This window comes from Platichthys flesus, chromosome 10 (genome assembly GCF_949316205.1).
Source record: "Platichthys flesus chromosome 10, fPlaFle2.1, whole genome shotgun sequence".
Classification (NCBI taxonomy): domain Eukaryota; kingdom Metazoa; phylum Chordata; class Actinopteri; order Pleuronectiformes; family Pleuronectidae; genus Platichthys; species Platichthys flesus.
Window position 1 is genome coordinate 5,496,443 of NC_084954.1, and position 20,676 is coordinate 5,517,118.

The window sequence follows — 20,676 nt, forward strand, 5'->3', positions numbered from 1 at the left end:
CCCTTTTTCATATAATCTCGTGGGTGTTTTGAAGAATACGATTTCCGGCTGGTACAAGGGTGAATTCTCTGTGTATCCTCAGACAGCTGCACTAGTTTAAGGAGGGCTGGTACTGCCTGTAGTTGTTTTGTTTCCTCAGTCTTATCCCCCCTCTCAGGGGAAACTCGATTTAGCGTATCCCTGACTGTTCATTGTGATATCTCTCTCTCTCAGCTGCAGCCTCTTCCCTCCCCTGCTTTGAACGGGACTGAAACCAGCATGGAGGATGTGTGTGCGCTGAAACCAGAGGTGAACTGGGGATTTTGATGCTCTAGCCCCCTCAACGCCCCCTTCTTTTTCCCAGTCGGGGCTGTTGAGCCGCGCTTTGGGGCAGTAGGAGCGAGCGGGGGGGGGGGGAGGAGCAGATCCCCTGCTGAGTGTCTGAGCTGCCAGACCCCCCCCCCCCCCCCCCCCCAGAGTCGTCCACCCCTGCTGTCTCTTCATTTCCAGAATTTTTTTGAGCCTAGCTGCCGCTCTGGATTCAGAGTCTCTCAACCTTTTTTGTCATTTTTTCCCAAAGTCACTCAGTCCACCTGCCACAACCTACAACCTCCACTGTCTCTGTCAGATGAGTCTTCTGAAGTACAATCATTTCTATGGCAAAGGGCTCCAGCGGTTTCCCCGTCATTATAACATCCTCTCGTTCTGCATAGCCTTGTAATAGTGCTCCTGCTCTGCGTGGCTGCGGGCGGAGGGCCGGCGAGGCAGCGTGGAGGAGCGGGACAGTGACTGGCTGTGAGCCTCCATCAGTAAATCGGGGTGGGGAGGAGGGGGGAGCATGCTGGAGCAGGACGGGTGAGGAGGCGGCAGCATTGAGGCGGAGGGCTGAGGAGGTGGGGGCATCGGACAGATCGATGGGTGAGGAGGTGGGGGCATGGGAGAGGAGGACGGGTGAGGAGGTGGGGGCATGTGATAGGACGACGGCAGGGGTGGCGGGGACATCTGAGAGGAGGGGTGAGGAGGTGGTGGCATGTGAGAGGAGGCAGGGTGAGGGAGGGGAGGAGGCAGCGGAGAGGAGCTCGGGTGAGGAGGGGGAGGCAGCGGGGAGGACGACGAGTGAGGGGGCGGTGGCGGAAGAGGAGACGAGCACAGCTGAGGTGGGGGAGGCAGGGGGGAGGTGGAGGCGGGGAGAGGAGGGGGAGGCAGCTCCGGCCCTCCCTCAGCACTGCCGCTGGCCGAGGAGGAGCCGAGCGAGTCCGTCTTCATCGGGAGCGTGCGGTAGTCCCGGTAGTGGTTGATATTGTCCTGTCGCTGCAGAGACATGCGGTGCTTGTCCCCCGCCGTGTCGGCCGCCAACATGTTCCCACTGATGGTGTTTCTCCACTCCCACGGCTTCCCGTTGGCCGCCGACACGCGCACCACCGGGTGGTGAGGGGCGTGGGCGTCGATGGTGACGATGCTCCCGCTCCCGGCGATGCTTCCCGGGTTGCTTCCGGTGCAGCTGTCCCGATCCGACGGGATCCGGTAGTAAGGCGACTCGGAGCAGCTGGAGCCGCCGCCGGAGGAGGAGCCGCCCTCTGACGTCTTGGCGGACGAGGTGATTGGTCCGTGACCCTGGGGCTTGGACATCGCTATCACCTGCAGGACAGAAGAACCTCATCAGTGTGCGTAAAGATCAACTCGATGAAATCTGCAAATTGTTATCGCGAATTTCCTATGAACTCAATATCAACTCAAGTTTTCCGGGACTTTTGCAAAATATCCCTCAAGCGCCTTTAAATAAGATTTAACTCAGATATAATTAGCGTTTGAACCCTTGTCAGAGAGTTTTACAAAAGAAACTAATCAGGGAAATTGCCTCGACTCGTGTTGTTCAGTGTTGACTTCAACTAAATAAATCAGAGACGTGTCGTTTTGAGTGTGGCAGCAAATCTCCTCCCAAAACTACATTTTTCCGAAGTGGCTCCATTGCAGCTGAATTTGAGGTATGAAAAATGACTAATGGAGTTGAGATGATGTGCCTCCATGTTCTGAGCTCCCCCTCACCTGAGTGACTCGGTGCTGACTCGGCGGCTGGTTGGGCTGCATGCTGGGCACACGGGGGGTGGACACGGCGATGGGCCCCGGTCCCGGCTCCTTCACCGACCCCCCCTCCGTGAGTGACAACCACTTGGCCCGGGTCTTGGCGCTCTTGGGCGACACGGGCGGCGGACGAGAGGCCTCCTCAGGGATGTGAACCAGTGGGGGGGACACCACCATCCTGGCTCCCGTCGGTGTGGCGAGGCCCTTGTTGGCCTGCACCGTGGGATAAAGAGAGGAGGGCATCCCCATGTCTCCTCCGTCTCCTGCCGTCGCTCCTCCCTCGTCTCCTCCATCCCGCTCGTCCTCCTCCTCCTCGTCTCGTGAGCTCTGGCTGCGGATCTCCAGCGAGCGCTGCTTCCACTCCGACACCAGCTGCCGGGACTTCTGGGGGTCGAAGGGCACGTGGAAGGTCATGTGGCGCTGCGTGGTCACCGGCTCGTCGGAGGGGGAGATGGGGCTGTTGCCATTTGCCACCCGGGGCAATGTGTTGCTGAAAGTCACCATGGTTTCCTTGCCCATGGGACCCCGGGTTGCCAGGAGCTCCACGTCGGCGCTCGCTCGCTTGAGGGAGGCCAGGGAAGCCTTCTCCCTCCTCACCTTACTGCGGGCCCCGGATCCCAGCCCCGCCCCCAGCTCCTCCCTGCTCTCCGACACCCGGGGAGTCTTCCTGTACAGGGAGTCGTGACTCCTCTGGCTCAGCACCCTCAGGCTGTCCTTCTGCAGGGCCGGGGCCAGTTTCTGCAGAGACGGAGAATCTTCGTCCGACGCTTTAAAGTTTCCCACTGCGTACACCGCCTGACAGAGGACAGGGGGACAGAGGACAGGGGGACAGAGGGACAGGGGGACAGAGGACAGGGGGACAGAGGACAGGGGGACAGAGGACAGGGGGACAGAGGGACAGGGGGACAGAGGACAGGGGGACAGAGGACAGGGGGACAGAGGACAGGGGGACAGAGGGCCGGGGGACAGAGGGACAGGGAGACAGAGGACAGGGGGACAGAGGACAGGGGGACAGAGGGACAGGGGGACAGAGGGACAGGGTGGACAGAGGGACAGGGGGACAGAGGACAGGGGGACAGAGGACCGGGGGAGAGAGGACAGGGGGACAGAGGGACAGGGGGACAGAGGACAGGGGGACAGAGGACAGGGGGACAGAGGACAGGGGGACAGAGGGACAGGGGGACAGAGGGCCGGGGGACAGAGGGACAGGGGGACAGAGGGACAGAGGGACAGAGGACAGGGGGACAGAGGGACAGGGGGACAGAGGACAGGGGGACAGAGGGACAGGGGGACAGGAAGGAGAAATCAACGAGGACATATGAGCACTCAGCGTGTTAAATTAAGAATGAAGCATGAAAACGTATTTCCTTTAATCTTTGTGAGGGGGGGAAAAAGTCGGATATTCTTATTAGCGGGGAGTAAGTGCATGAGTAGGCATCTCTCCTCCCTCCACTTGTTTAGTCTGAGGTCAGCATGAATCACTCTCTTCCCCCTCTCTCTCTTTGAATACATCCTTTAATGACATGAAGTAAAAAAGCAAAAGAGGGAAACAGGGAGAGGAGGAGGAGGGCGAGCGTGGAAAATGGCAACGACAAGTTTTCTCAAACCGAAGTGTGAAATTGTTGCGGAGAATTCTTATCGGATTATTCATTCTCTCTCTCTCTCTCTCTCTCCCTCTCTTCCCTGCTGTAATAGAAAAAAGGCTATATATAACTTGCCAAAAAAAAAAAGTGCTGAGAGAAAAGAAAGTGAAGCCACACAGAGAGGAGAGGTGACGAGAGGAAGCTGCGTTTGTTAGCACATGGTGTGACTCTGTGAGAACACAACCAATGGAACGATTCAGTCACAACAAAACGACATTAAATAAAATCTATTTACGTGTGTGGTGTGATTCCCACCACGCTCCACGCTGACTGTTAACTTCTCCCCCAGGGATGCTAATGAAACCACAGCCTGATATCTATTCCAACCCCGATTTCACTTGTTCACACGTCTCACCGCGACTAACAGGATCTTAAACGTGGTAATTATCGTGAAACCAGCCTGTCGTGATTCCTGTCTGATGTGATACACTCTCCCGTGCACCCCCCCCCCCCGTTAAACTGACCAGGTAGACGCCGATGCCGGCTCCGATGAGGTATCCCACGTAGACGTCGATGGGGTGGCTGCGGTGCTGGGTGATCTGCGTGAGCCCGGAGAGGCCGGCCGCCATGCAGAAGGCGAACACCAGGAGCGGCTTCAGCAGCTTGGTCGTGCCGTTGATGCTGGCGTTGAAATACATCTGCAGGAGACAGACGAGCACAGAAAGTGGGGGAGAGACAGTTTAGGCAAAATGGAGACGGGGAGATTACGAGGCGTGAGGACACACTGCGGCAAAAAGCACACACACACAAACACACACTAACACAATAACAGTATGGAGGAGGTGTTATCTAACGGGAATGTCTTTCCTTGCATCTTTAATTTTGTTGTTAATGTCGAATTCATCTGGAATATGTTTGGATGAGCATGTTGATGCTCTTAACTCTGGGTTTGGAGATTGTTAGCTTAGCACAAAAACAGGAAGCAAAGGAAACAGCTAGCCGGGCTCTGGTTTTCTGTGCATAAAAAAGTTGCGATCTTCGATGGTAAGAATCTTCTTTGTCCCTCAGCAGGGATTTCTTGAGGCCTCCTCCTGATTCCTGGCAACCTCCCAGTGCTGAGACAACCCAGAGGTATGCAGTGTGCTCAGCCAAGATATAAAATGTTATTTAGTGAGCTTGAGAGGAGCTGGTAGGCGGATTTGTATTACCGTGAGGCAGAGCCAGGCGAGCTGTGGCCCCTCGATGATAAGATAAACTCAACCACTTGGAATTTACACGCAGATATGAGAGTGGTACTGGTTGTGTAACTTTCAAGAAGGCAAGTGCATTTCCCAAAAGGTTGTTCTATCACAGCATTGGACACTTATTGCCACTTGAGATTTGTCTTCAGCTTTAAAGACAAATCCAAACTTTTAAAATCCAACCGGCTGACGTGATTTTACTCTTTTCTAACGCATGAAATTGTATTTATGAAGTTTGCTATGTCATCGTGATGAACATGCTCGGAAAGTAAATCTGAACTGGAGTAAGAAGCAGGAGAGGCAGATAAATAATATATATCTGCAGTCCCATTCCCTGTATGCGCTCCACAGTTCCATTATATAAAGTGGGGGACAGCTGAGTGACAGAAAAGCAGCTTTTGCAGAAATAACCAGCGTGTCTGTCTGGTGCTGAGCATAAAACTCCTCGAAGGGAGAGTGGTAAAAACATGATATATGTCAGCCGGGCGCGTGTCAGGACATCTCAGTGACTTCCTTCCTCACCCAATCAAACAATTATCAAGAAGAGAAAAACTTTTGATTGTGAGAAGGAAACAAGTGAAACAACTTCCCTTCAAAGGTCTGAACACGGGAGATACATGGCTCCGTGTGTGGGCAGTAAACAACAACACACAGGGAGCAAATAAATAATCAGAACAACATTGTGTTTGATATTTGACAACAGCACAACGTTTGTAACGGTAACAGCTGCTTTCCTGATCCGCTGCTGCCTTTTCCCTCTGATCACAAATCTGTCTGCTGAGCTTTAATGAGCACACACTGGGCTCAGCAACATGGACAGTAGCTCGCTAGAATACAGACGTTGGTGGAGGAGTGTGTGTGTGTGCATGTGTGTGGGTGTGTGTGTGTGTGTGTACGCAGAAATGACAGGGTTGCTTTGCCGTACAGTTCACATACTGCTGCTGTCAGCACCGGGCTGCAGGATGGGGAATGCTACCACACTCTGCACTACGATGCAACACTGACTACACTATTACTAAGACAGCAATGTTCTCATAATAATGATAATATCTATTTATAGTGCACATTTCATACAGGAAATGCAGCTCAAAGTGCTTTGCATACAATACAGATGGATTGATTTAGAAATTAACTTGATTAAGGCAATAGTCCTGAATATGACACCTCCATATAAATATCGTTTTCTGATAACCACCAAATGAGGACGTTTGCTTTATTCTGACTTAAATTGCATTATTATGTATTATGTTCCTTTCAATCGCATTAAAATGAAGTTTAGAGAAGGATCAGACAGGAAGTCTTGCACTTTTTCTGCCTCCTCTGGTCACATGCACAGATCCTTCCTCCTCCACCTCAGTCTATTCCATCCCATCCCAACCCGACACACTCGCCTGGAGCCGATCTAAGCTGTCTGAGTTTAAAATGTCCTCTCTCCCTGCTGTCGTTCAGCTGTCGGCTCAGCGGCTCATGATCGACGACCACCGGAACCTGCAGCGCCTCAACTCTGGATAACAGATAACTCAACTTCAACCAGTCCTATCAGAAGCCTCCGTCAGACCTCCCATCCTCATCATCACTACCAGTGTCTCCTTCATAATCAAACAACCAGGTTCATAAGATGGCTGTTCTACTTCCTGCTGGGGTCTAAGCACCAAAGTCTTACTTCACAAAACCTTTAATTTCATTCTAATTTACTCATCCCGTCCATCCCCCTTAGTTTCATGACAAGTTTCCCACTGTGGGCCTTACTCCTTAATCAGACTACAAACATGTAACCAGATTACAAATGGAACTCATCCTGTAAGCATCCTTAACGAGATAATGCCTCATTCAGAACAAGGTCAGCAGTCGCCACATGATAACGTGGTTAACGAAAACTGATATCTGACCTCAAAAGTTCAGGTTATATTTTGAATGTGAGATTTAAATGGCGGTTTGGCCCCGAGGATTATTCTGCAATCTGGAAAATCTCTCAGTGAGCAAATAATGCAACACAATTCAGATCTTATGTTTTCGAGATGACAGTGATTTAATTCCCCGCTAAAATATGGAGGAAGTTATTTCAGGTCGCCGGCAGCGATGTTAGATAAAAATATAAAAAAAGCCTCTGGATAGTTTTCATGAGCGCAGATAATTTGACAGATAGAGAAAAGAATATCGTCTCCATAATCTGCCCGAGAGAAACGATAAAGAATATAAATCAAACTGGATTCACTGGTTACACTAGATTAATTATTCATAACGTACATCCAATACACCACATATTCACAAACACATTCGCAACGTGCAAACATATGATGCAAATACATCAAGCTCCACAAACACAGGAGGCCGGCGAGTGCTTACGGAGATGTAGACGGCGGCGAAGCCAGACAGTGTTGCATGCTGGGATGGAAAGGTTTTCCTGGTGGGAGAGAAGGGGGGGGGGGGGGGGGGGAGTTAGGTATGAAAGAGCAGAGGGGAAAAAACCTCAGAGTAAAACAGTTGCTCCGGTTGTTTGCGATCGTGTTTGACGCTGCTGCCCGACTGTGTGTTTGTCAAACTGAGGGAGTGTCCTTGGATGAGAGCATCAGCAAAACACAATGTGAACACAATGATGCATTAGTGGGAACATCTGGGGAGACTGAGTGAGAGGTTCGAGGTCAAACACGGTCATTGAGAGTTTAGAAAATCTCATTTAATTTGTCTCTGAGTGTTTATCCTTTTACAAAGCCGAGCTACAACTCTCTCTCTCTGTGTCTGTGTCTGTGTGTGTGTGTTAAGTTAGCTTCCTAGTAGATTATTACTTTTTAAACTTGTTTTCAAAGATCTGCTTAACTGCACTGAACTCTGCAGATCCTCCACAGTTTCTCCGGTGTATGTGTTAATGCAAATGTGAGTGAGAGCCTCCAGAGTTTCTCGAGGTCCCCCCCAGTGTAAACCAGATGGAGAAGTCCGGAGACCCGATGTGAAAACACAGCAGATTTATGTGTGGAAGCCAAACTCTGAGAGTCAAGGCTGGGGTTTAAGACCTTAGAGGAGCCCATCAGGTATCCTCTGATGATGAGTAACCCTCTGGGGGCAATGACTTATACCTTGGGGCTTCTGGTGCAGACAGTGGATATCTGGGGAGTCGAATGTTTCTCAAAACAAAACAAACACACAGCAAAACTTTCTGTTGATATCATTATCCGCACATTTTGCTGAGGCGACCGGCAGGAGTCGTTCTGGAAAATGTCTGGAGCAACTGAATCTGACATTTGTGTTCTCACAAATTAAGTTTCGAAAAGAGTTCAGTTCTTGTCTGAAATCAGTCACAGTCACATAAGCTCTCAGAAAATATATCTGTATGGGGGTGGCTCAGGGTGGAGTGGGCCGTCCACTGAGAAGAAAGTCGGTGGTTTGATCCTGCATCCTGGGCCGAAGTCTCATCAAGACTAGGAAAGAGCTGTATAAACAAAAACTAAGCATGGGAAACTATTCCTTTGAGGTGAGGAGCTGAGGTATTAATTAGTAAGTGGACATATAAATGTGCATTTGTGGAACTCGGCTTATTCCTGTATTAACTATATTTAGCTGTAATCTTTTTCTAATAGGCTGGAGCCTGTTTGCTTGTCTGACCCGTTTCTGTGTTACTCAGCATCTCCACAAGCCAAAGTGAGAGAGACACTGCAGCATGGGCTCAATGGGAATGCATCAGTTCTCTTGGTCGCTCATTGGACAAATATACACTTAAACTTATGAATTAGAATTTTATCAATAAGTAAATATTGCATTACATATAAAAATCACAGTTTGACTCCTAAAAGGTTTTTAATCTTCTGTAATCCTCTTCAAATGTAAATTAGTTTTGATGACTCCTCGCCTTCTTTGCCTTTTTCTCCTTCAAGGTAGTACACGGAGTAATACTGTGCAACCGCTTTAAAGCCTATTTATACTTATAAGTACACAAGGTATCTCATCTGCAGGGAAATGGAAGCTTTGTGCCGCGCCCTCACACGTCTGCTGTCGTTTCCCATGTGCACGTCTCACCTGGCTGACATGATGGCATACTGGTCCTTCCCCATGCAGATGTCCTGCGTGACGTAGGCGTTGTTGTCACATGACACCCCGGGGGCCGTGTAATTGGGCTGGCACACGGTGAGGAAGAACGGGGCGTGGTAACCGGTCGCTAACTGGATGACATCTGTCACCAGGGCCGTCGCCAGGAGGCCGAACACGTGAACACCTGGAGGGAGAGGGAGGCAGATCGAGAGAGGGAGAGAGGGAGAGAGGGAGAGAGGGAGACAGATTGAGAGAGGGAGAGATGGTAAACACACCGAAAGCCCCCGGTGGTTTCCTCAGACCGAGCTCCTCGTCTGAGCGATTACCGGCAGTCAACCCGAAGTGACACCACAAGGCGCGAGTTGGTTCCATTATGAAGTTTCAGTGAAATCTGGCAAGGTGAATTAATTACCTTCTTTTCACTTCAAAGCTCAAAGTCTGCCTCGGGGTATTTTCCCGTGAAGAATTATATATCCTGCTCGTTTTAAGTCACCCTTCATTTAAAACATGTAATTAGCTTATTTCCCCACTTTAAAGAGGATCAAAGTTGGGGGCACAGCCGGTAAAGGGGAATAATTTGTCTGAGCGTAAAAACTGATTTGCATTTTTAAAAACAGGTTTTCATTAGTTTAAACAAAAATATACCATAAGAAAATATCTTTTCCACCATCAAGCTTTAACGCTGTAATCCAAGTGGCACCATGGATAATTCATTCCAGTTGTTTGGACACTGATCACATCATTGGGGGGGGTTGCACTTATTTTATACTGTCATCGTGTTGATAAATGGTTGCTTTATCTAAATAATATAAAAACAATACCCTGCTTCCTGCTAGGGACATGACATGTAGAAACATTAAAAACTCAAATACACTTGATAAAAACCCATTTACAATTTGCCTATGAACTTAAACACAGGGTTTTTGATAGTGTGATATTTAAATGCAGTTTCAGACGGTTACTTATCACCAACAGAATAAGGGTCAATGGGGAAATAGAGCCAAATGAGTCCCTGCTGCATCCACCACCAACACTGTGCCCTGCTCGATGCTGTGGATCCGACTGTGACAGTGACTCCCCCTCTTCCCCCCTCTTCCCCCAAAAAAAGAAAAGTTGCACATACCAACAAAGCGCACAGTCCTGCGTAGGAAGGAGTTGAAGTTGCAGCCTCCAGCGTTGATGCTGCTCTCTGACTTGGGACAAGTTTTCAGCTTGGATTGCATACAGTACATCAGTCCCTCGCCCATCATGATCTATAGACGGAGGAGGAGGAGGAGAGAGAGAGAGAGAGAAACAGAGTGGGAATGAGCCCTGTGTCTGAAATGCTGCCACCTGAAAATGCAGAAGAGCAAAATGTAAAAGAGAACACAGAAACTGAAATAGAAAGTGGAGGGAGAGGAGAAAGGGGGTGAAACGTGCTCTGTCAGATTTCTACATCTGTGACGCTGATCTACAGCGAGAGAGAAACTGGGCGAGAGAATGCAGGCGCGGCTGCTATCGAATAGTGATCACTTCCAATCAGGGTGATAGATGAGTGTTGGAGAGGTCTGCTGCTTTCCATGCTGCTGATGGATGAGTGTGTGTGTATTGACTGGGGGTGGGGGGGGGGGGGGGGACTGTTGTGTGTTCCATGGTGCGTATTGGAATGTCCAGGTGTGTATTTATCAATGTGTCCATCGATTCCCGCCTTTCTCGAGGGGAGATTGAATTTGCTTTGTGAGGGTCCTGGATGCTGTGTAACTGTGTAACGTTTTTTGTGTGTGATCTGTGTAATTGTGTTTCCGTGTGACGCAGAACTCATAAACCTCGACACCATCCCCGAAAAAAACCCAGAACCACATGAGCCCTGCTGATCCTCTGTTGTACGATTTGATCCGACTCCAATATGAGAAGATGTTGTTCCAGTTAAATAATTTCTGCATGAAGGACGGATCAAACGCTGCTCAGTGACAAATCCAGGGGGAGTTATTACTCAGCAGGCTTTTTAGGCTTTGTGCAGCTCCGTGTTTTGTTGGTTCTGTCTGAAATGTCTGTGTAATTTCCAGCAGTGGCATTTGTTCAAGTGGGAACGTTGGGGACTAGCTGGTGACGCACCAGAGCCGAAAATCCTAGAAACTAGACAAAATGAAAATACGTTTCTCAGGAGTTGGTGAGAGCAAAACCGAGCAAAGACTAGAGCAGATATTACGCTTCACTTTCATTAGGTATCGAGAAATGTGAGTCTAAATGAAAATGAATATTCTTCTTAATGTGCTGGCTGATCAAATAGGTCGATTATTGCTTATGGTTTTGCCAGAATAATCTTTAAAACTAAAATGAAGGAATTTGTGTGTATTTGTGTACTTGCTTTTGGAAGATTTCTCTACATGCTGGAATTAGTTTTTTATGCATTTATTTGCTTCGGCTAAGTAGAAGGTGACTGGTTCTTTGTGTCTTTGCAACAGTGAAAGTAAACAAATTACATTCGGTATATCTCATTTGGCTGATGCTTTTGTCCAAAGCGACTTACAATAAGTAAGCTCAACATTTATGAGGGGTTCAATATCTTGCCAAGGGCACTTCAGCATGTAGATGGTGAAGAGGGGATTTAACCAGCCACCTCTTGTTGGAGAACAACCACTCTACCCCCTAGGCCACACAGATCTACAGATTTACGAGAGCCCTGATTTTGTCTGCGTCTTGGTAACAAGGAAAAAACTTGGCCTATGGAACCAACACTGGAACTATCACAGTGCACGTGACTTCCTTCGGTATCAACCCAACAACCCTTCAGGACCGAGTGACGGACTCACGGAGGCCGCGGGACCAGCGAAGGCCAAACTCAGCAGCATCAGCAGCGGGATGAGCTCGTCGCCCGTCTCCATGTAGGGCATGGACAGGTCGCGGTCGTGGCAGCGGAAGCCCACCATCGCCGGAGACAACACATCTGTCAGCTCCAGGAAGTACAAGGACACCAAGGAGGACAGCACGATCGGGAGCTACACACACAGACACACACACACAGACACATCAAGGACATTTGAGACCAGCATTAATATTTGCAGGGAAAGGAGTGAGTCACCCACTGCTTTATCTCCACTCTTATCACAATAACTAATACACACACCCTCAAATATACAATCACACGCACAGAAAGTGATGACACCATATTATTTCCTGAAGACAACAAACTGCTTTTAGTAGAGGTCAACGCAACCAGATACAATCAACACAACACAACACTGCTGTTCAGAGTCTATAAAACGAGTCGTTTATCTGGCGAGTCAGTTGATATAGTGAATCTATATATAGACACATAGTATATGTGTATATATATAAAAAGGTGACTCATCAATAAATCCAATTACACTTACCTCTACAAAATAAAAGCACGGCAGCAGCGTCATGCTGTCTTTCGGCGGCCTCTTCTTGGCCTTGTTTTTCGGGGACGTCATCTTGGGGTGGGACCAGTCGCAGCCTGTTGGGACGACAGATTGCAGAGACAAGCCAGTGAGGAGACTCTCTGCACTTTCATGGGTTTCCAGAATCACCATTTCTGAAGGCATTAAAAAAAAAAAAAAAAGTGTGTGGAAACTTCTGCCAGGCCTGGATGTGTTTGAATGAGACGGGTGCAGAAATTTCAAAGGCTGACGCTGAAGGCTGAAAGTTTTTTTTTTTATATTGCGCAAATTAAAATGAATTCGTTTGACTAATGAGACCTTGCGTTAAAGTGAATTATGAGCAATTTCATTGAAGTGTTGCTCGGTAATGAAGTGTTTTATTAGTTTATCCATAACCACACATACACAGACACACACCGGCGATGATTGGACCCATAATTCTGCACATGAACATTTAATAACCCTGATTTCCTCCTGTGCAAATACACACACACACAAGGTGATTAAAGGTTATTATAGGCACTGTGTTGAAAAGTGAGAGTTGGTGAAATCTCCAAACACACACACACAAAGACACACACAGACGTCTCCTGTCATCACTGACCTGCAGGCGATCAGAAGGCCTGAGGGTAGAAGGAGCCAAGGGCCCAGATGGAAAACTAAACAGAGTTAAATATTCACCGCTCCCCATCTCTGCCTGTCCTCCTATCTCTGTATCTCCGTCTTCCACCCGTCTCACTCCTCTCCCGCTCTCCCCCAATCTCACGCTCTCTACCTCTTCATGTCCCATTTTACTCATCATCCCTTTCCCCATGCATCGCTCCATCTTCCCTCCATCTATCTATCTACTCTCACTTCTCCTGTAGGATTCTATCCTTCCCTCCTTCGGCGAATCTCCAACTCTGGTGTATATTGGTTTTCTGTTGTCGGGTCAATATCGACTTAATGCAAACTGCATGAGCATGCGGTTTTGCTCGAGAGCCTCGGGGCTGTCTGTGTCTGAAACATGGCAGTGAAACCTGCTCCACCTCGAGTCTCAACTCAAATTATTTACAGGATTTAGAATTGGTTACGCTGGAGAGCTCTTGGTCCCCATGACTGTCTTCTACTTGCAACTTCCCTCTAACTTTGGCACTCGATTGGCCACAATAAAGCAGATTGAATGTGAGAAACCAAATCTGCTTATCTGAAGCTTCATACCCCCAAAAATATTATCCTTAAAGAAACTCCTTGGCAGAGAGCCGTCGAGCTGCGTTTAGCCCTTCCCGACTCTGACATATTTCAATTCTCTGCACTTCGGTCTCTCTGCTTTACTGTGTTTTTTACTCTATTACTCTACTATTTTTATTTAGCTTTACTTATTTCTCCATCTCACTGCAGGCCTCTATCTGACACCTCTCTCTCTCTCTTCACTACAAATCCCTGTCTCTGCTTTTACTACCTTACCCAACCTTCCTTCCTTCCTTCCTTCCTTTCCCCCCTTCTCCATCCCCATCCTCCCTTCTGTCTCCGTCTCTCAGCGTCTCCCAGATAAGAGGGCCTGACCCCGAGGCACCGGGTATCAAAGACGTCCACAGTGTAATTTCCATGACTTGTGGAAATGGAGAGGAGAGGACCAGCGACAAGATAAGTGTAGATCAAAGACACAACCAAGAAGAACGATAGAGCGAACGGAGAAGGGGAAAAGTGAGGCTCATGCGTGTTTGTGTGTGTGTGTGTGAATGTATGTGAATGTGTGGTGGGGTGGGGGTTGGGGCAGCAGTGGTGGTAGAGGATACTGGGATGGACCGATGCCAGTGTGGCTGAAAGCAGCTTAGGAAGATGATGGGTCCTGGGTCTCACTCTCCCAGCTGCTTGTTCTCAATGACCCACTCCAGTCAGCAGTTAAACCTCACCCTAACACACACACACACACACAAACAAACAGACACACTCACAAACACAGACACACACTCACACACAATGAGCCTCTTGAAGGAAGAAAGAAAGGGGCTTGTTTATCTATTGCACCAGCATTTATCCTCTGGGCCACGTCGTGTGTACGTGTGTGCGTTTGTGTGTGTGTGTGTAAGTGTGCGTGTGTGTGTGTGTCGTCTGCTTGAGATTTCAACCCTCAAGAGTGTCTGTGCACGTGTGTGTGTGTAGTCTGAGCAGTTTGTTTGTCTCTTCTGTGTGTGCATGTGTGATGTGGGTTGTATCGCCTGCGGAGGACAGAATCCATCTGTCAGTCTGTGAGACGGTGAGGGAGGAAGAGTCAGTGACCACCAGGAGTCAGAGACAAGGACTAATAGAGACCTTCCATAGACGTGTAGTTTATACTGAATCTCACAGACTATTTCTTGTGTTGGACATAGAGACAAACTTCTGCACAATATTAAGCTGGATTTATCAATTAATCAGCCAAATATGACCCAGTTTCAGTTGCTGTAAAGACTTTCTGTTTTGTTATGTGATGGAAAAGTTGATATCTGTGGATTGATCTTCTTCTCTCATCTTTTTATATCTAAGTAGCATCTATAAATGAAAATAAATTGATTAGGAATTCCCTGAAAATTTAAAACATGGTTAGAAGCTATCATTTTTTAACCTAAGGGTTTACATACGTATTATGCTTGTTTTTTTGGACAGGGAATTTGGAACACAGCATGTCATGGTACCATTCAAGGAAGTGTGTCTAAGATAAAGACATTAACATTCGTATTGGTGATAATTATGGCTTTCTACATTTGAAAAACATCAAAAAAAACATTACATTAAATGGGGAAATCATCAGTTGAGTGGTTGAAGCATGTTTGAACTTTAAGGATTAAATATTTTGACAAAAAAAGCCAAATCTCTTTCTGGGCTCTTTCAATTGCCAATACATTTCCTAAAAGATTGATTCCACTAATGATTGCCTCTGCATCAGCTAAATGTATTTTTCACCGTATATAATAAGATATATAGGCTATTGTGCAATGTGCCTGCATAGTTTTACACAAAGATGGATCCATGTTGTTTCCCAGGAGGCCACTGACCAAGCATCAGAACCCCAAACAGATATTTTGGGCACATTTAGATATAATATCTAAATGTGCAGTTGATCCATTCGTCAACTCATCCAGGAAGAAAGTTACCGGCTGATGCAAAAGCCACATACACACACACACACAGACACACACACACAGACACACACAGACACACTGCAGGGCCCTGAGCAGCCTCAGAGACAGAAAGGACCATATGTGGAGGAGGGTTAACACACACCTCCCATTATGGAGCTGAAAACCCTTCAAATTGATAATGTGCTTTAACTGCTGTTTGCTCAGGACCCTGATCCATCCCACAGTCACAGCCCACATTTCAAACCAGCCTCCCCAGCATAGCTGTGACTCCGTCCCCAGCACAAACCATTGAGTGCGTATATGAGATCATCAATTATGGAAAGCGTGAAGACCATGTGCTGATTTCTCACAGCTCCAGGAGAGCAGTGCGCTGCTGCTGCCGGGGATCGGGAGGGTTGCATGCGGGGAGGGAGGGCAGCCTAGCACCGGCCGAGCCTCCGTGAGCACTCACCTCTGTCCCGGGGGCTCCGTGAATTCACCGAGTCCCGTCGCCCCCTACCCCCCCGGCGTGGTCGCGCGTGCTGCTCCAGTTTTGCGGTGCACCGTCCACCCCCCCAAAACGTTTTGCTTTTTTTTGTGTTTGGTTTTAATCCATCTCCGGCGCGTCCCCTGGTAAAGTCACCCCGAGAAATCCAAAAAGATCGCACCCCGCTATGTGAGGGATGCGCTGCGGCGTGAGGGTATTTCTGGGATCAGCGAGGAAAGGGATGCTGGGGAGGGATGAGGGAGGAAGTGGGGAGACCCTACAGAGGAGGTGCAGGGATGGAGAGAGGAGGAGAGAGGCGGTTGCTGATGGTGGCAATGTGCACGGTCCTCTCCTTCCTATTCCCAGGCTTTTTGGAAGAAGTGAAATTCACCTGCTGTCCAGCCGGTTCCTCCTGATTTATCTCGCACCTGCGGGTTCTCCTGTCTCCTCCAGAACATGGAACCAGGATCAGACGAAATTCTTTAAAGAAAAAAGAAGAAGAAGAAGAAGCAGCTTATTTCCTATGCAAGGAGGCTTTTCGTCACACGGTTTTCGGGGACGCAGTCAGCTCCTCAGCGCGCGCACACACACACAAAGGCGCACGGAAGGAAGGGGTGTGTGGAGGAGGGGGTTAACAGGGGGTGGAGAGAGAGAGTGTGTGTCTGCCTGTGGTTGGGGGAGGAGACAGTGAGCTCCGTACCTCTCCCCTTTTGCTTTCCCCTGCTGCTGAATCCCTCTTTCGGGGGCACCGCCGAGAAGCGGCCGAGACAAAGGGGCAGGTTGGGGGGGACGGGACCGTGCGTATTGATGCTGTTGAGTAAAAACGGCCCTGGTGCGCATGTGTGCGTAAAAGCGAGGGGGCGGATTCGGAGATAAGATCTCATCTATAAGCATGAGCCAATTTCCAGTGTAATTATAATATCAGGCTCAGATCAGGCTCGTGTAAACACCAGCAGATCGGTTTGTTTGAGCATCTGATCCGGGGGATGGAGCAGGGAGATGTCCCCCCCCCCTGTCTTTGTTTACTCCAGAAGGGTGTGGCAGGCGTCGGTGCACGGCGATGCATCTGGATCCACACCCTGGTGCTGGGGCTCGAACACATGCACGTGGTATTTTAGCGGTGCTTACTCGCACTGACTCATGACACTGCGACAGTTAGCATTAGGAGAGAGAGTGTGTGTGGGTGGGTGTGTGTGTGTGTGGACGCGGTTGCACGTGTGCGCGCCCCTGTGGTTGCTGGAGATGTTCTCGGTCAGAGATCCATATCTTCTGCTCCCACGGTTATCAATTCTTAATGGAGTTTAAATCTGGACTTAAACAGCCATTCATGATGCTGAGAGGGAGATGCGTTCAGGGACACGCTCACCCTCCATGTTCAGATCTGTGTGCTTTGGTTTTACAAGGTGGAAAGAAGCAGGACCTGGTTTTACACTCTCCTGTCAGGGTTCCCTCTCCTTGCAACAACCTCCACGAGGAGATCTGATAACTCCAGATCCTATTTTATCTTTAAGAAGTGTCCTTTCCCCTAGTTCTGGTCGTACCCACAAAGCAAATCTGGCCCAGATATGGCTCACATCCCACACACCATATGGCATGATGGCACCTGGCTGCTGTTTGCCGGATCTGGGCTTTAAGTAAACCCTAGCAACACCACATGTCAATCCAAGGGGCCTTGAATTAGTTTGGTTTTTCCATATGGGCCAAATTCACCATGGGTCTCATGGGTCTCTTGAGGTTCACATCCATATTACACCGTACATCTGCCAAAAAATACCCTAATTTGAAGTCGCCCACATCCGTATGCTACCTGGATACCTACTAGTTTATTTTGTTAACTTGTTTTGACTCTTTTCTCATCTGTAGTACTTTTTTTCATTTCTGTATTTGTGCTCTAACTCTGTGTGATCTCCAAGTTTTCATCTTTAACATCATCTTTAACATCTTTAAGCTGCTTGTGACTGTGTTTGGGAAGATCGTATATAAGTGAAGTTATTCTTATTACACAACCCCCCACACCTTCCTCACCACCCAGCACCACGGTGGTTCTCAGCCTCGGTCATTTGGCTCAGTGTTGTTGCTCAGTGCTGGATGAATGAAGGAGGAGGAGGGGGGGGGGGCTGCTCCTCATTTAGTGTTGCCAGGGAATTTCTCTGGTTCTCATGGGGTACTCCCTCGTCTCAGTCTCCCTCCCCCCCTGCAGCCCTCCTGCTCCCCTCCTCGCTCCTGCCAGCAGCCCCCACCCTGACAACGTAACACACACACACACACACATACACACACACACACAGAGAGAGAGCCACCATGCCAATAATACCCAAGGGTTGGTCACAGCTGGCAGGAGCTAATAAACTCATCATTCACAGTGCTCGCCTCCTATTTACCTACGAGACAAAGGGAGGGCGGGACAAGCTGGAGGTGGAGGTGGCTGAACGCTCCTTTGTGCCTCCCACAGACCCACACTCATCCTCCACTGGTGAGACTGGTCACCACCGTCCTCATACACCTGCGAGATGCAGAAATCACCAATTCTCTGATTCAGAGTTGAGCTGTGCTAGCTGCAGCCCCACTGGATGGTAATTGTTAGCCAGGGGCGAAGCACATTGGGGATTCTTAAGTTTGATTAAAATCCTTCTCGACTGCCGTTCACACATGTGACCCAATTACTTCGTCTCCAGCTAAGAGGCCTACTGCTTCCATGCAGTTACACACACACGTCCGCGTGTGCACATGCCAGACACCCACACAGGCGTGTTTGCACGGCTAGCGCAGGGGTTGGAACCCACATTCCCTACACGAGCAGTGCACGTATGAGCACATGCATCACACATGTTCATTTAGATATGGACAGATTCGACTCTCCGTGTATGAGAGGCCGCACACTTCTGAGAACGGATTGATTTTTTTTGCCCACGTAGCTCTGAAGACACCTGACAAAAGAGCCCATTGTTTATTTTATCACAACGAGGAGGATCCGGCCACGTGCGAGTGCAGCGACTGATCATTGATTATATTTATGGCCAAGAGATTATCCTCATTTTATACAGTCTGGTCGATGCAGCGGCACTAAATCGTCAGCATGCTGCGCCCTGTTCTCCCTCATGCTGCTGCAGCTCTCCTCCACACCCACGACTCATCTTCTGTGGCATCAAGTCTCAAACCCCCCCTCCGCAAAGGGTCAGGTTCCGTACGAGCTCTCAGCTTCCAGTGTTCGATAGTAGACGGTATTTTAAAAGAGTATTAATGTTACTGTAATAACGTGGCCGAGAAAACATTCCCCCCCGCTAATGTGAAATCCAAGACCCTCAAATCAATATGGACTAAACGTGGAACTGTGATTTACTCTGCTATGTTATCTAGGCCAGGGCACCTCTACATGGGGGGACTGGAGTGTGACTGACGGGGTAAATGTACATGGGTGGGCCCTCGAACACGGACACACACACACACACACACACACACACACACACACACACACACACACACACACACACACACACACACACACACACACACACACACACACACACACACACACACACACACACACACACACTCACACTACATGACTTGCATCCAAAGTTGTAGATTCTCCTCAGTAAAAGGTCCGTAGTGTGAAGTCATTCTCTTTCAGCAGCTGTCTTCTGCACACGCAGGTTCAAGTGCCTCTCTGTGGCTGAAAGCAGTAATTACACGACGACTTGAACACCCCATTATACACTCGGGTGGAGTGCAGCTTAAACCAACTCCTCGAGTGGCTGACATTTCTTAGAAAAGTCACTTAGGTCGTTCACAGATCGAGGTCTCGTGCCACCATCTTCCACTTAATTTCTGACCCGAGGGACGTTTTACACCCACACTGTTCTCTCCACTTGGCTCCCTGTCACCTACAGAGTATTACACAAGTGTCAAAGAAGTCTAGTTTGAATTTTAATACTATTATACAAATGGTATTTTTACTCAGTTTGATTCGGTTTCTATTCCTATTCTATTCCCTGTTTCCCCTTGTGCTTCTTATCTTCTGCTGCTGTGTCAAACTGAATTTGACCCGTGGGGATCAACATAGGAGCATCTGATCTCATCAAACCTTAAAAAAAACGAAAACATAATGTGAATGATTGAACAGCAAGATTAAATATTATCATCCACAGTTCCAACACAGATGAACTGCCTTCGCGCTCCATGGCAACACAGTGGGTGTTGCAGTAGGTGTGGATTTACTCATTCAACACAAACACACGGATGCACTTTGGTTTGCAGGATGGATTTCACTTTGCAGCACTGTTTGATCGCACTGTCCAGTTTTGCAAGAGCAGGAGTGAGAATGAGCATCATGAAGCAGGGACATCAACACAGACATGAATGAAGAGTCTCCTGCACTTGATGAAAACATTCACGTAAAAGCCCCAAACACACAAGATAAAATATCCACTTACAAAAATAGTATCTCCCTCCTAAATGCATCTTAACCTGCCCCTGTGATGATCTGATAAACAGAGCAGCAGCTCATTCTCACACTTTTATAAAGGCGAGTTAACGTCATTAACAAGTAGTAGGTGGGAGGAGGTGTGTCTTCTTGAAGAAGGACAAATATATCCTTAAATCCGTGCTGCATAATTCTGCATAAATTCAAGCATCAGGGCAAAAAATGTATAGATTTAACTTCAAGAGAATGAGGAAACATTTGTGTCAGACCAATATAACTTTAACCCTTTCTCATGCAAATCCTGCAGCAAATCAATGAGCGGAGGAGCTTCAGTTATTCTATTATTAACTGATCAGATCTGTGAACTATTGAATATTGAAACATTGAGATTTTCG

General features: G+C 48.3%; 1 protein-coding gene across 1 annotated transcript; it reads right to left on the reverse strand.

The window, feature by feature from the left end:
- Positions 1-458: 458 nt before the first annotated feature.
- Positions 459-16,302, reverse strand: plppr3a (phospholipid phosphatase related 3a). Its single transcript, XM_062396566.1, has 9 exons — positions 15,844-16,302; positions 12,262-12,365; positions 11,701-11,886; positions 10,032-10,161; positions 8,897-9,092; positions 7,232-7,289; positions 4,169-4,342; positions 2,026-2,856; positions 459-1,617 (listed from the first exon to the last, which is right to left on the reverse strand). The coding sequence occupies exons 2-9, from the start codon at positions 12,340-12,342 to the stop codon at positions 667-669; spliced, it is 2,607 nt and encodes an 868-aa protein (XP_062252550.1). The 5' UTR covers positions 12,343-12,365; positions 15,844-16,302; the 3' UTR covers positions 459-666.
- Between the last annotated feature and the right edge of the window lie 4,374 nt (positions 16,303-20,676).

What these genes read in the sequence shown, in the direction of transcription:
- plppr3a (XM_062396566.1), bottom strand. Translation starts at nt 12,342, where the DNA reads ATGACGTCCCCGAAAAACAAGGCCAAGAAGAGGCCGCCGAAAGACAGC. An exon ending in TCGCTGGTCCCGCGGCCTCC is followed by an intron (nt 10,162 to 11,700) that starts GTGAGTCCGTCA and finishes CTCCGTCTATAG; the next exon opens with ATCATGATGGGCGAGGGACT. An exon ending in CAGGACTGTGCGCTTTGTTG is followed by an intron (nt 9,093 to 10,031) that starts GTATGTGCAACT and finishes CTCTCCCTCCAG; the next exon opens with GTGTTCACGTGTTCGGCCTC.